The following is a 12,395-nucleotide window of genomic DNA, read 5'->3' on the forward strand; positions in this document are numbered from 1 at the left end:
GAGAATTTTATACTCAACCCCCCAAAGGCAGGATAAAGTCTCTGTTTGTAGTAAGAAGTCAGTGTTCAAAGGCTAAGAGCAGAAGTTGCCCACCATAAACTTCCACAGGTCAAGGACTTGCAGAGCACCAAGCTCCCTTCTCTGCCCTGGTTGTGTGTTTCTTGCCATCAGGGCCTTTCAAGGGTGTAACAGCAAACAGTGTTATCAACAATGATTTCCATGGTACACTTACCTGAAGAAACAACCTTAATAAACACAACGACTAGAATAAACAAGACCCCAAGGCTATTCAACTTTATATATTTGAAAGAGAAAGGGCATGATTCCATTGCAAAGTGCCACGCCACAGGAAAGGGAGGTGCTCAGATTTTGTTCGGAGAACTGGAAGTCCTGTTTCTAAAACCTGGGGATCGAGAACACCCTTCTCATTGACTCTTCAGGGGCTGCCCCTCCTCCAGAACGCGCAGGGAAACAGAAGTTGACTAGCACTACACATCTCGGCAAGCACTGATTCAAGAACGGTTTTATTTTGAAAATACGGTCTTTAAAGATAAATTTGTTTTCCGGTTTCCATGTCTAGGTGCATCCAAAAAGAATCAAAACAAACTAAACAACAGGACTAAGACCCACGACATTATGTACAGAGCTCTAAAATGAGCCGTGAATATCTATCTACAAGGATCTAGCACAGGCTGGTTGCTGAAGGGGTAGTGAGCGGCTTTCTAGAGAGTTCTCAGTCTTCCGGAAGAACAGTCAGGTCCCTGGAGCTGCAGGTGCAGCTGCAGCCGGGAAGCGCTGGGGTCAGTGAGGGTGGGGTGGGCCCCTCGGCTGAGGGTGGGCCCGGGGGTGGGAAGCGTCTGGGGGAGGGAGCCAAGGCCGCTCAGGACCGATCCTGGGCACCGCTAGAAGTTCTGCCGCGGGGTGTGCGTCAGGCTGTGCCGCCGCAGATCACAGTTTCGCCTGAACACTTTCCCGCACCGCTCGCAGCTGTAGGGCTTGATGTCTGTATGGGTGAGAAGGTGAGTTTTCAGATTACTTCTCTGATTAAAGGTTCTTCCACATGTGGGGCATTTGTGTGGAGATTCCTGTTCAGATGTGAAGCAAGGCAAAGGGTTAATCCTCCACAGCACCACTGCACCCTCCTCCACAATTCCTGTCCTATCCTCTCAAGCCTTAACAGAACAGGCGCACGACAGCAGAAGAGGGGACCTGCAGGGCCGGATCTGAGTTCCTAATCCCCCAATCGTGAACACACGAGCAGGCGCCCCGCAGAGGCCCAACTGCACTGATAAGACCAGCTCGGTGGGCCTCATATTTCATCGCTGTGTCAAGGACAAGAAGGGGGGAGCTAATTCTCTCCTAAGAAACCGCATTCTCCCGGGGAATGAAGCTCCTGTTTGCTGGAAAATTAAACTATTCCTCAGCGTCCTGAAAGCTACCAATTACGAGGCCCCTGGGAAAAAGCATATGGGATGGCAGCATGGCTCCACTGTCAAAGTTACCTTTATTTCCTCCCAAACATGGAAGTTTTAAACGCAGAGCAGATGGGACCAAAAACAAAAACAAAACAAAACCCCCACTACCATTAGGATTTATTATAAGAACTCCAGCCTGTTCGTTAAGAAAAGTTTTGTTACATAATATTAATTTTATATTTAAAAAAAATGTTGCTTTCCCTCCGCCCCAGAACTCTAATCTAAGAAGAGCTGTTAACGAGACATCCTGACTTGAACACTTTCGGTAAAGCCATAATTAAAAAAAATAAAAATAAAAAAATGAAGCATTCACTTTTAAAGGAAGAAAATAAACTTACCTGCATATGTAAAGTTTTGTGAACTGCTAGAGTTCTAGACTGACAAAATCCTTTCCCACACTCCTGACATTTGAACGGCTTTTCTTTGGAATGTATATACCTGGAAATCAACACAAGGGTTCATTGAAATTATCATCCCCGTGGTTTAGGGTTTTCTTGTCACAATTACTCCAACGAAAAGTCGAAAGGGCAAAGGAAGCACAGTTTCTATTATTTATGTTGTTTTTGGACGTTCTGTGTAATCCTGTTTATGGTTAACCTCAGCTAACAGACTCTTGGAAACATTCACGAGCAGTCCGGCTGTATCTGTACTTGACCGCCCTCTGTGGCCTGCTTCTGGGGCTGGAAGAGCGGCCCAAAGGGCCCGTCCAGGCCGCCAGGCTTTTCTCCGGGATTTAAAATGGCCAAATCGAGCCCAAAGGCAAGGCTGGGTGGGGTGGGGGCTGATTTTGCGCATCACCGCACATCCTCGAGGACGCTGTCCCATCTCAGAACTACGCGTAGATTCCGGAGAAACATCCACACCGTAGCACAATTATTTTAACCGGATGTCCTTCACTAATTCCGGGCGTGGAAAACGTGGGAGCCGTTACTAAATACACTGACCTCGAGACCCCCGAAGAATGAGAAACCGAGCGCTCTCGGGCACCGGGACGGGGGGCAACCAGGGAACCCGGCAGATTCTCCACAGAAGCCTAAACCTGCCCTATTCACCCAGACTAGCGGGAGGACCCCACGGCCCTGCCGCCTCGAGCCCCTCGCTCTGTACCTAGGCCGACCAAGAGAAAACAATTCCTCGCGCCTAGTCCGGATTTTTCCTACAATTCCTCGCGCCTAGTCCGGATTTTTCCTGTTCAGGGACGGAGGGAGGCCCTTTCTCATCCCAAAGAACGCGGGGGCGGCAGGCTGGGGGGCGGCAGGCTGGAGGGAGGTGCAGGCTGGGGGCGGCAGGCTGGAGGGAGGTGCAGGCTGGGGGGCGGCAGGCTGGAGGGAGGTGCAGGCTGGGGGGCGGCAGGCTGGAGGGAGGTGCAGGCTGGAAGGGGCGGCAGGCTGGAGGGAGGTGCAGGCTGGAAGGGGCGGCAGGCTGGAGGGAGGTGCAGGCTGGAGGGGGCGGCAGGCTGGAGGGAGGTGCAGGCTGGAGGGGGCGGCAGGCTGGAGGGGGCGGCAGGCTGGGGGGGCGGCAGGCTGGAGGGAGGTGCAGGCTGGAGGGAGGTGCAGGCTGGAGGGGGCGGCAGGCTGGAGGGAGGTGCAGGCTGGGGGGGCGGCAGGCTGGAGGGGGCGGCAGGCTGGAGGGGGCGGCGCAGGCTGGGGGAGGTGCAGGCTGGGGGCGGCAGGCTGGAGGGGGCGGCAGGCTGGGGGGAGGTGCAGGCTGGGGGAGGTGTAGGCTGGGGGCGGCAGGCGGCGTTGGGGGGATTTTAGCGCGGGTCTGCGCAGCCTCACCTGTGGTCGCGGAGGTGGTCCTGCCTCCGGAAGGCCTTGTGGCAGATATCACACGTGTACGGCCTCTCGTCCGTGTGCGTCCTCTCGTGGATGAGCAAATTGTAGGATTTCGTGAAGTGTCGGCCGCAGAACTTGCAGATGAACTCCTTCTTGGTTTTGGAGGGCAGCCTCCCTCGGGAGGGCTTTCTGTCCGGAGTTAGTTTACCGAGGCCTGAGACGGGGCCCCCCAGCCCCGGGCTCAGCTTGCTCAGGTCTCCCACCTTCGGGGGATCTTCTTGCGTGGCGGCCACCGCCAAGTTGGCAAAGTCAAAGCGGGGCCGGTCCTTGTGCAGGGCGGGGAGGACGTGGGCGATGGCGCCCTGCTTGGGGTGGAGCAGGTGCGTGGTGAGGGGCAGCGCGGGGAGCGGGAAGCGGGCGTCCACCAGGCCCTGCGCGGCCGCCACCTCGGCGAGGGCGGAGCGGGCGAGCTCGTGCACCCCGGGGTAGCCCAGCGTCCAGTGGTTCATGTGCATGGTCTGCACGGCGCTGAGCCCGTACAGGCCCTGCAGGTGGTCCACCGCGGCGGGGAAGGTGTTCACCGCCTGCAGGAAGGAGTAGTTGGTGAGCTGCAGCGACGGGTGCAGCGGGATGGGCGCCGGCAGGGCCTTGCTCCCCATCTTCCGGAGAGCTCCTGAGGGGGGCCGGGAGCCGCCCCTGTCTTCCAGGTCTCAGAGGCCGGAGGGCGGGAGAGGGAAGATGCCCCCGAAACGGCAGCACGCACCGGAAGCCCTGAAAATATCGGGGGGAGAGAGGGGACGGGAGGGAGACAATGATTATTAGCCATCCCGGCAGTCCTCGGGCGACCTGGGCGCCTCCTAAGTTCCCGCCAGTCTCCAGGACCAGCCCGTGAGTCCGCACGGTGAGTGTCAGGGCCTGGGCAGCAAGCGGCCTTCGCGGAAGACCGGATTCCGGGGGAGGGGGCTCAGGCCAGGGAGAGAACGACCCTGGCGCCTACCAGCCGACACCGCTGGTGTGCGCCTCCCCCTAGGAGGGAGATCCCCAGGGTGAGGGTGAAGACCCGCAGGCCGCAGAGCCGCTGGTAGCGCGTGGAGCTTGCAAGCCCCTGAGACAGACTGCGGGTTGTGGTTCTGATTGGGACCCCAAAGCCTGGTTCGAGCCACGTGCCGGCCCAGCTGCTCCCCAAGCAGCGTCCTTGGGCGCCTTTCTCGCCCCGAGCTCTACGACCTCCCCGGCCCTCAAGGCTCCGCGTCTCCTCCTGCTGACCTTGCTTTTTTTTTTTTTTTTTTTTTTTTTCCTCTCTGCCTTAGTCCCGTTCACCAGTAGTGATGGCACCGCAAAGTGCCATCTCGGGGGTTAGGTTCACCAGGACTCACCCCTCTTCCTCGGGGTCTAGTCTCCTCCCACCCCCACCAGGATCCCTTTCAGGCAGTTCAGACTCCAGCCTGGTTCCCCTGGGTGAGGATGCAGAACGTTCGGAACCCCCTTCCCAAGCCTGGGCGCTGGGCTCTCGGGAGAAGGGGCTGCTTCCTGGCCTGCCACCCGGGATCCCTGGGAGGGGAGGGAAGGGGTGAGGCCCAGGAGGCCGCAGGGAAAGCAGCTGCTGGGGGTCCTCGCGCACGGCGCGGGAGCGGGTTCCCTGGAGCCCCTCAGCTGCGGTCACAGTGGAACCACCATCTCCCCCGCAGCCAACCCGTTAGAAGCAGGTTCTGGCATCCACCTAGGTGGCCCCCAAGCCAGGGTTTAGAGCTAAGCGCGTCGCCAGCCAAGGAAGCAAGCTGGCCAGGAGCACCACCAACCCCGACACCCGAGGTTTGGGCTAGGCAGGGAGGTGAAAGGCCTGCCCAGATCTCTGCCCACCTCATCATTTTTGCACCATATTTTCTACCCCAAAGCGTTCTGAAGTGGTGCTTGGGCGTCTGTCTGCCAGCAGGCTTAGGGGGCCGCGTTAATGACAGCGCTCTGGCTGGGAGTAGCCGCTTCTCTGGCCCCCACCTTCCTCCACTGTTTGGAACAGTTTGGAGACAAGAGATTTATTAATGAACTGCTTCTGCCTGGTGGTGTGCAGCCTGGGAGCTCAGGCAGGGAGTTAATGAGAGGTGTGTAACAGTCAGAGGGTCTCAGCCAGACCATTCAACCGAAGCCGTAAACTCCCGTTAGTAATAAACTTTCCCACCGCTTTTGTTCAGCCGCAACTCTCAGACCCTCTCGTTATGAAGTGTGCGTGTACTAATATCACTGATTATTTTCTCTTTAATTAAAAAAATAAACATCTTTATTTCCTTCTCCATGGGCAATGAGGATTTTTCCAGAGTCAAAGCATTTTCCTCTAGTGTTGAAAAGCAGCCTCTCTCCTGCATCAAAATGAAACCTAAAATTTTTTTGGGGGGGTGTATTCTCAGACTAGATTTCTTAGAAATAAATACAGCAACGCATTCTTCTCAGCATAGGCTGCTCGGGGCAGGACACTATCAAAATTTACGATTTTTGACTCTAAATGCTCTAAGTGAACTTTGCCATAAAGGTCACAATCTTAATTCTGTTTGAAGAGCCCTGAGTGTGGCTTTCCTCCTCCCAAACGTTTACACTGCAGAAACGAGACGTTTGTAATTTCTGCTGGTTCCATAGTGGCACTTCATGGAAGTTTGCTTTAATTTGCAAGAGTCACCTGGCAGAGGAGGGCAAGCCAGTGTGCCCTCTGAAACCCTTCCACCAGCAGAATTCCCCTCAACACCTACCAAACACCACTGCCATAATAAATAGGGAGCTGATGCCCCCGAGCTCCTGTTTAGTCGCTAGCAATGTCTGTGAAACCATCGCTTAAGTCAGCGCACAGATCTGAGGTACTTTCGTTTTGTTGGGCTGGAGGCACACTCCATTTCAGTGACTGTCATTTCTCCACCACGAGTCACTTTTAATTTTGCGAGGAGAGAAAGTTCAATGCGGATGAGGTTACATTTCTTTATCAGTTCGCAATGGAATTCCCAGGCATGTCAGACGTTTGTTAAATTTAGTTCCACCGGCTGTCAGCAAGGGAGAGTTGTACATATTAATTCCAGTTTGGTAAAATTTTTGACACAGGGGACAACATAGGATCCCTGGTAATAGGATTTAAAAAAATCTCCAGTCGTTATACTGACTTATCTAAAAATAATAGTTTGGGGTCCTCTGCTAAACCCTGTGTATTGGTTTCTGAGTTAAACGACGGATAGGCACGCTTGCTGAATTTCAGTTCAGTACAACAGACTTTTAGATAAGCCAGAGGGTTACAGTAGAAAGAGATCTAAGATCACGATGGGGTAGAAGGACTTGTGGGGGGGGGGGGGGCGCAGCCACAGGTTCCTGCCCCTTCTCTGTGCCTCTGCCTTTCCAATGAGTTAATTAAATTAAGATGCCTTCTGCACCCTCGCTCCCCGGGTCATTTTCTCGTTCTGTCCAAGATCGCGGTTTGCGGAGCACAGTAGCTGTGTGCACCCAGTTTCGCTTCGGGCGCAGTCGGTGCTCTTTTGTTCTCTGCTCCCAGGTAGGGAGACCCATCCAGCGCCGGGGCCTCCACACACCTTGCCCGCCCGCCCTCCTACAACCCCGGCTCCTGGCCGGGCTATTTCTCCACCACGCGAGGGAGCGTCTCAGCCCGCTGCCCTGTCGGCGAGGGGCGCAGTGGGAAGAGGCCAGCACGCGCTCGGACAGTGCAGCGGCCTTCGGAGTGGCTGGCTGAGCACACCTTGTGTGTCCCCCCTCGGACTTAGGAAGCGCGGGTCCGGCCTTGCTGGACCGGGCGCTACCCACGGCCGGTGGGACGTGGCCACGAAGTACGACGGCTGGACTTGAGGAGGGCGGCCGGTCGAGCCAGTCTCCCTCAGCAAAACTAAGGGGCAGCGCACACAGCGCCGCGAGCCGTTGAGCGGGAGTGGGGTCGGAGCAAGGCAAACCCAGGGCTGGGCTGGGGCCCCGCGAGCGCCCTCCCCTCTCTTCCCGGGACGGCTACCGCGGGGGGGAGCGCACTCACCGCCAGCACCGGGGTCTGCCGGGGCCCCGCAGGTCAGGCTAGGTCGGGGCGGCAGGACGCGCAGCTCGGGAAGGGCCCGAGGGCCAGGCTGGGCGGACCTCTCGTTCGGCGCGGCGTCCCGGGAGCCGAGGACATGATCTGGGGGCGAGGGCGACAGCAGGACGCGGTCCCCGCCCGTCCGCGGACGCGGAGGGGAAGGAGCGAGCCTTCTCCGCGCAGGGCTCAGCGCTCGCCCAGCCCCGGGCGCCTAGGCCCGCCTCTGGCCGCCGAGCGAGGGCGACGCCGGAGCCCGGAGCCCCGCAGGGCCATCACCCTCCCGCCGCGGGCGCGCAGAGCTCACGGCTGCCCGCGGCCCGCCCAGGCTGCGCGGGGTCCAGGGTCCCCGCTTTAGTAGCGGCCCCGCCCCCTCCCCGCGGCCGCCCTCCCGGCCCCGCCTCCCTCCCGGCGCCGCTAATGGTCCACTCTGTTTACTTGTGTTTGGATAGCAACTGAGTCTTAAAGGCACAGGTTGGCTCGAGGTTTCTGTCAACCCACACACAAGGTGACTCAATTCGGGCCGCACACACAGAGACCACGCCCATCCTCTCCTTCTGGAGGGCACTTTTCCCTACTCCGCGGGAAGCTCAGCTGCTGGGGCTTTGCTCTTCCGACTCCACAGAGAAGTCCAAAGGGCATTTCTCATTTTGTACTTTTACTTGGTTAGCTGGCTGGCTTCATTTCCACGTCTTAACAGGTTTAATACAGCCATCTGTTTCAAGGGGCTACGGCCATCAGTCCTAGATCTCCTTCGACAGCACACACCGCCCCCCTCCCCCCAGTGTAAAAGAGTTCTGTCCACACTTCTGGTCAGTTAGGGCTATATGTGGAGTCTGGTTTCCTCAGGTTTTCAAAACGAAGTTTGTTTACGAAGGCGACAACTGACTAATTTCGTGACCAGTGCAGAGGCATATGGAATGTTCCAGAAGAAATTTCTTCCAATATCGATGCTTTAATCAGCTAATGTACATTTCATAAGCAGCTAACCAACTTGGGTAAGGGAGTGGGCATCTGCAATCCACTGGCAGACAATAAAGAGCCCATCTGGAATGGGTGAAGAACAATCATTTAAAAATTTTAGGAAAATACTATTCAAGTGTCTCAAAACATGCATTATCTTCACTCTCAGCAAGAATTGAGCTCATTGTTCAGCCGCCCGTAAAAATTAATCGAATTTGACTGTTAGGTTTCCTGAAGGTTTAGTTTTGTAAGCGTGTAAACGAGAAGGCATCCTAGCCCCTCTGGAAACGAGTGAGCGGCGATGCCCTTCCAGCGGCTCCATTTCACCCTCGATGCCCAACACAGCTAAGCAAACCGACCCGGTCCCAGGCGACGCGTGGAGGGCCCTTTCGCTGGCCGGTTCTTGGCGAAGCATCGATCTTTTAAAGAAACTGTACAATTCAAAAGCGTTCTGCCAAAAGATGCTTTCGCTGGCCTCCCCTCACGGTCTGTGAGGAAGTGGACGGACGCAGGTAAGGTCTGCCGGCGGCCGAGCGGGGAGCAGGCGACGCTGCGGGCAGAGTCTCACGGATTAGAGGCCTTTTATTTTCCTCTGGTCGAGGTGAACAGAAATTTTCGTTGCTTTGGAAAACGAAATAGCAGGAATAGCAGACCCCCCAACCCTCGCCCGCTCCTAGGTTAGCAAGGAGCACACCGAGAGCCCGACACTCCCTGTGCGGGAGACTTCGCTGAGCAGCGCGGTGGGAGGACGGCGCCCCGGAGGGTGCGGCTTAGGGACTCTTTCCCGAGTGGGTTCCACGGCGGCGACCCGCCCAGCCTCGGCGCCCAGGCCTCCCCGGCCTCTCCGGCCGGAGCCCGGGCTCCTGGCTTCCCGCCGTGGGGCGGCGGCTTCGCACCTTCGGAGCCGTGTGCTGGGCGCCCGCTCGCCTCTCCGCGGCCCCCGCCGGCGGCGCCCCGCGGCCCGCGCCCGCCTGGCCGGAGCGCGCGCTCACCTCGCCAGGCTCGGGGCCGAGCAGCCGCGCGGCTGGAGGGTCCGCGGTGCCCGGGCGGTCCGGGAGGCCGGGGCGCAGGTGCCCGCGAGGCCGGCGGGCGCTGGGCCCCGCGTTCCAGGCCGCAGCCCGCGCGGGGCCGACGGCGCGGCCCGGCGCTCGCCCACCCCGGCGCTCGCCCACCCCGGCACTGCCCGGCGCTCACCCCGGGGCCCGAGCCCGCCCGGTCGCCGGTGGCCCCGCAACCCGGCCCGACGCAAACACGAGCCCACCCGGCCGCGGGGCCGGCGAGCGGCGTCCCGGCGTTCGCTCGGCTGCGGCCCAGGCCCCGGAGCCAGGCCACCTGCGAAGTCCGCGGACCGCCCGCTGCCGTCGCGCGGCTCTGCGCCTTCCACACCGCGGACCCTTGCAGGGACAGGGTGACCCACTGACCTGGAGCGCGCTGGGCGCTTCGCGCTGTGGGAGGAAGAGATGAGGCCTAACAGGAAACCCAGAGCGGAGCCCGTGTGTGTGCGTGTGTGTGCACACGCGAGTGTGTGTGTGTGTGTGTGTGCGTGTGTGTATGTGTGCCTGTGTGTGTGCGTGTGTGTTTGTGTGCGTGTGTGCGTGTGCGGGTGTGCGGGTGTGTGCGCGTGTCTGTGTGTGCGCGTGTCTGTGTGTGGGTGTGTGCGTGCGTGTGTGCGCGTGTGTGTGCGCGTGTGTGCGCGTGTGTGTCTGTGTGTGCGTGTGTGTGTGTGTGAGTTTGCGTGTGTGTGCGCTCGCATGCACGCGTGTGCGCGTGTGGCCCCCAGCCCACCCAGGAGTCCGCAGGTGGATCAGCAGGTGGCAGACACAGACCGCCTGGGGTGGACTGTGGATGCCCTGAGTAACTTACACCCTTTAAAATCGGAGTGTGGAAAGCGGCCTTCTTCCCGGGGTCCCTCTGAGGGCCGGCCTCCCGGCCCCTGGCTCTCTTTTCTCGGCGGAGCGGACACTCTGCTGCTTTCCTGCCTGGAGGACCGGAAAGCATAGCTCGACTGAAGTGCACAAGCTCCAGTCACAGGGCGGAGAGGGGGCCCGGGAGCAGAGAGGCTTGCACGCTTCAGATGCGGGGTTGAGGGTGCAGAGGGGCCGGGATGAAGAATTCCCTCTTCTAAGAACCTGGCTGGGTCTCGGGCCTTCGTTTGGGACTAGGCGGGAAAGTGCCTGGCAGCCTGCGGCTCTTCAGCCCGCGAGAAGGGACGCAGCGCCCCCTAGAGGCGCAGGCCGAACACTTCGTGTCGTGCTCCAGGGTCGGAGTGTGGCCTCCAGCGAGCGAGCTCACCACTTGGTTCCCTTGCCTTGAACCCGGGCCTCTTTGCTGGAGAGGAAAGTAGTCGGTCCAGAGGCCGCTGGACCGACACCCCAGCCATGGGACGTCGCCCTGGCGATTCCAAATCAGGCTTGAATGGCCAGCCCCAGGCGCCCTTTGCTGGGCGACGCCCACTAGAGAGAGGTGAGGCGCGAATATTGGACCCAAGGGCACCCTCGTGTGCCTGCGCCTCTCTCTCGGCTTCATCCCACCTGCACACACACTTCTGGCTACGAGCTTGGGGGACACCAAGTCATGTGAAAGGGGGAGCAGCTTGGGGAGGCCGAACATGAACATGGAGTCTCAGGGAAGGCTGACCGTGACCAAGCCGACAGACCCAGGGCTCTGGTCCAATCTGTGTTTAGATTGTCAAATCTCGGGTGGGGCAAGGCCATCCTAGCAACTCGTCGGCGAGCAAGAGCAGCCCAGCGGCGGGAGAGAGTCTCAGGTCTTGCAGGTCTGGGGGTGGAGGGAGGGGACGGTGGTGTGTGTGTGAGAGAGAGACAGACACACAGAGAGAGAGGGAGTTCTGGTTTTAATGCTAAAATCATGGGGAATTCAACGGAAGTCTTGATTTCCCGTGAGTTCCAATCCTCCTGGCCGGAGCTCAGCAGCTACTCTCCTGCCGCTGACTTCCACTTTTTAAAATGGGGTCAAAGACAGCCCAGGCATTTCCAGCTCTGCACAGCCGGTTGGAGAGTTACGCTTCTAAGCGAGGTCTGTTAGCGTCACATGGAGCTTGTGAGGGAGGCCAAGTGTGCTGCCCCACCTGGGTCAGAACTGGGAGCGGACCCGGAGAACTGTTGGAGTAAGTCCTGTGGGTGACTGTGACCCCTGGTAAAGTTAGAGGCTCACGGACTCTCTCAAACCGACATTTGGGAGCAAAAGCGGAAGCCCCCATTTGGCTTCCAGGCTTTGCGGTTCTCTATCTTCCTTCCTACCATCTTTTTTTTTTCCTTCCCTCGGGGAAAATACACCAAACTGCTGGCCTGGGGCACTTGCTCGTTCACTCACCGGTTTATTCATTTGGTCCTTCTAGTCCTCCGAGAGCAACTTCAAAATCCTTGGAAGCCCATTGAGGAAAACAGTGCCTTCCTCTTTGCTGACTACCAACTTGTTAATCCAATACTAGATATCATTTGATTTCAAAAATGTTTCTGAACAAATACAGAGAACATCTCACCTCATTTTCTAGCGCCTATGTCTTTGGGATGTGCACACACTCTATCTTGAAGTCGCCACCTTTTAGGGATTCTACCGATCTACTCTGCACCCTTCCACACACTCGGCTGCCCTTGTCCTGCCTGTCCTCAGCATTAGCTCATAGGGGTAAGTACTGGGAGCCGCTGTCGTCCAGGGTCGCCCTGAGGCTGCTTCTGCTAAACTGAAGAAGCCTGGGACGGTCTAGACATTCAGCTTACCCACTCTGTCTGCACTGCTCCCAAGCAGCTCGCATTCTTCATCTGGCTGCCGCACTCTGCCTTCCAGGCCACGGATACCAGCACGTAGGGCTTCATTCTGGACCTGCTGATCTGCCTTCAGATTGGATCGTCCTTTGCCTTTCCCTGGAAAGTACAAAATGATTTTCTTTTGGAGTAACTAAAATTCTGAATGTAAACTACGCTTTCTAATCTTCTGCCAATTAAATAAATCCACTGCCCTTGAGAGGTTGCTTTTCTCTTTCTCTCTAGGACCCTGACTCCTGGGTTTGTTCTCATTGAGCAAAGAGACCCTTCTACCAGGCCACTTGTTTCCCTCAGAGACTTTGGGGTCAGGAAACTATTAGCAGTAAGAGTAATAGCAAGCCCTTTGCCACACAGA

General features: G+C 57.9%; 1 protein-coding gene across 2 annotated transcripts; it reads right to left on the minus strand.

Moving 5' to 3' along the window:
• Window positions 1–324: 324 nt before the first annotated feature.
• On the minus strand, window positions 325–7,605 carry Osr2 (odd-skipped related transciption factor 2). Of its 2 annotated transcripts, none has more exons than XM_021664356.2 (4): window positions 7,260–7,605; window positions 3,254–4,021; window positions 1,814–1,913; window positions 325–1,003 (listed from the first exon to the last, which is right to left on the minus strand). In XM_021664356.2, the coding sequence occupies exons 2-4, from the start codon at window positions 3,907–3,909 to the stop codon at window positions 929–931; spliced, it is 831 nt and encodes a 276-aa protein (XP_021520031.1). In that variant the 5' UTR covers window positions 3,910–4,021; window positions 7,260–7,605; the 3' UTR covers window positions 325–928. The 2 variants fall into 2 exon arrangements, with proteins under 2 accessions (XP_021520031.1, XP_021520032.1); XM_021664357.2 differs by having other exon boundaries at window positions 325–1,085.
• Window positions 7,606–12,395: the final 4,790 nt, after the last annotated feature.

This window comes from Meriones unguiculatus, chromosome 1, assembly GCF_030254825.1.
Source record: "Meriones unguiculatus strain TT.TT164.6M chromosome 1, Bangor_MerUng_6.1, whole genome shotgun sequence".
Taxonomy (NCBI): Eukaryota; Metazoa; Chordata; class Mammalia; order Rodentia; family Muridae; genus Meriones; species Meriones unguiculatus.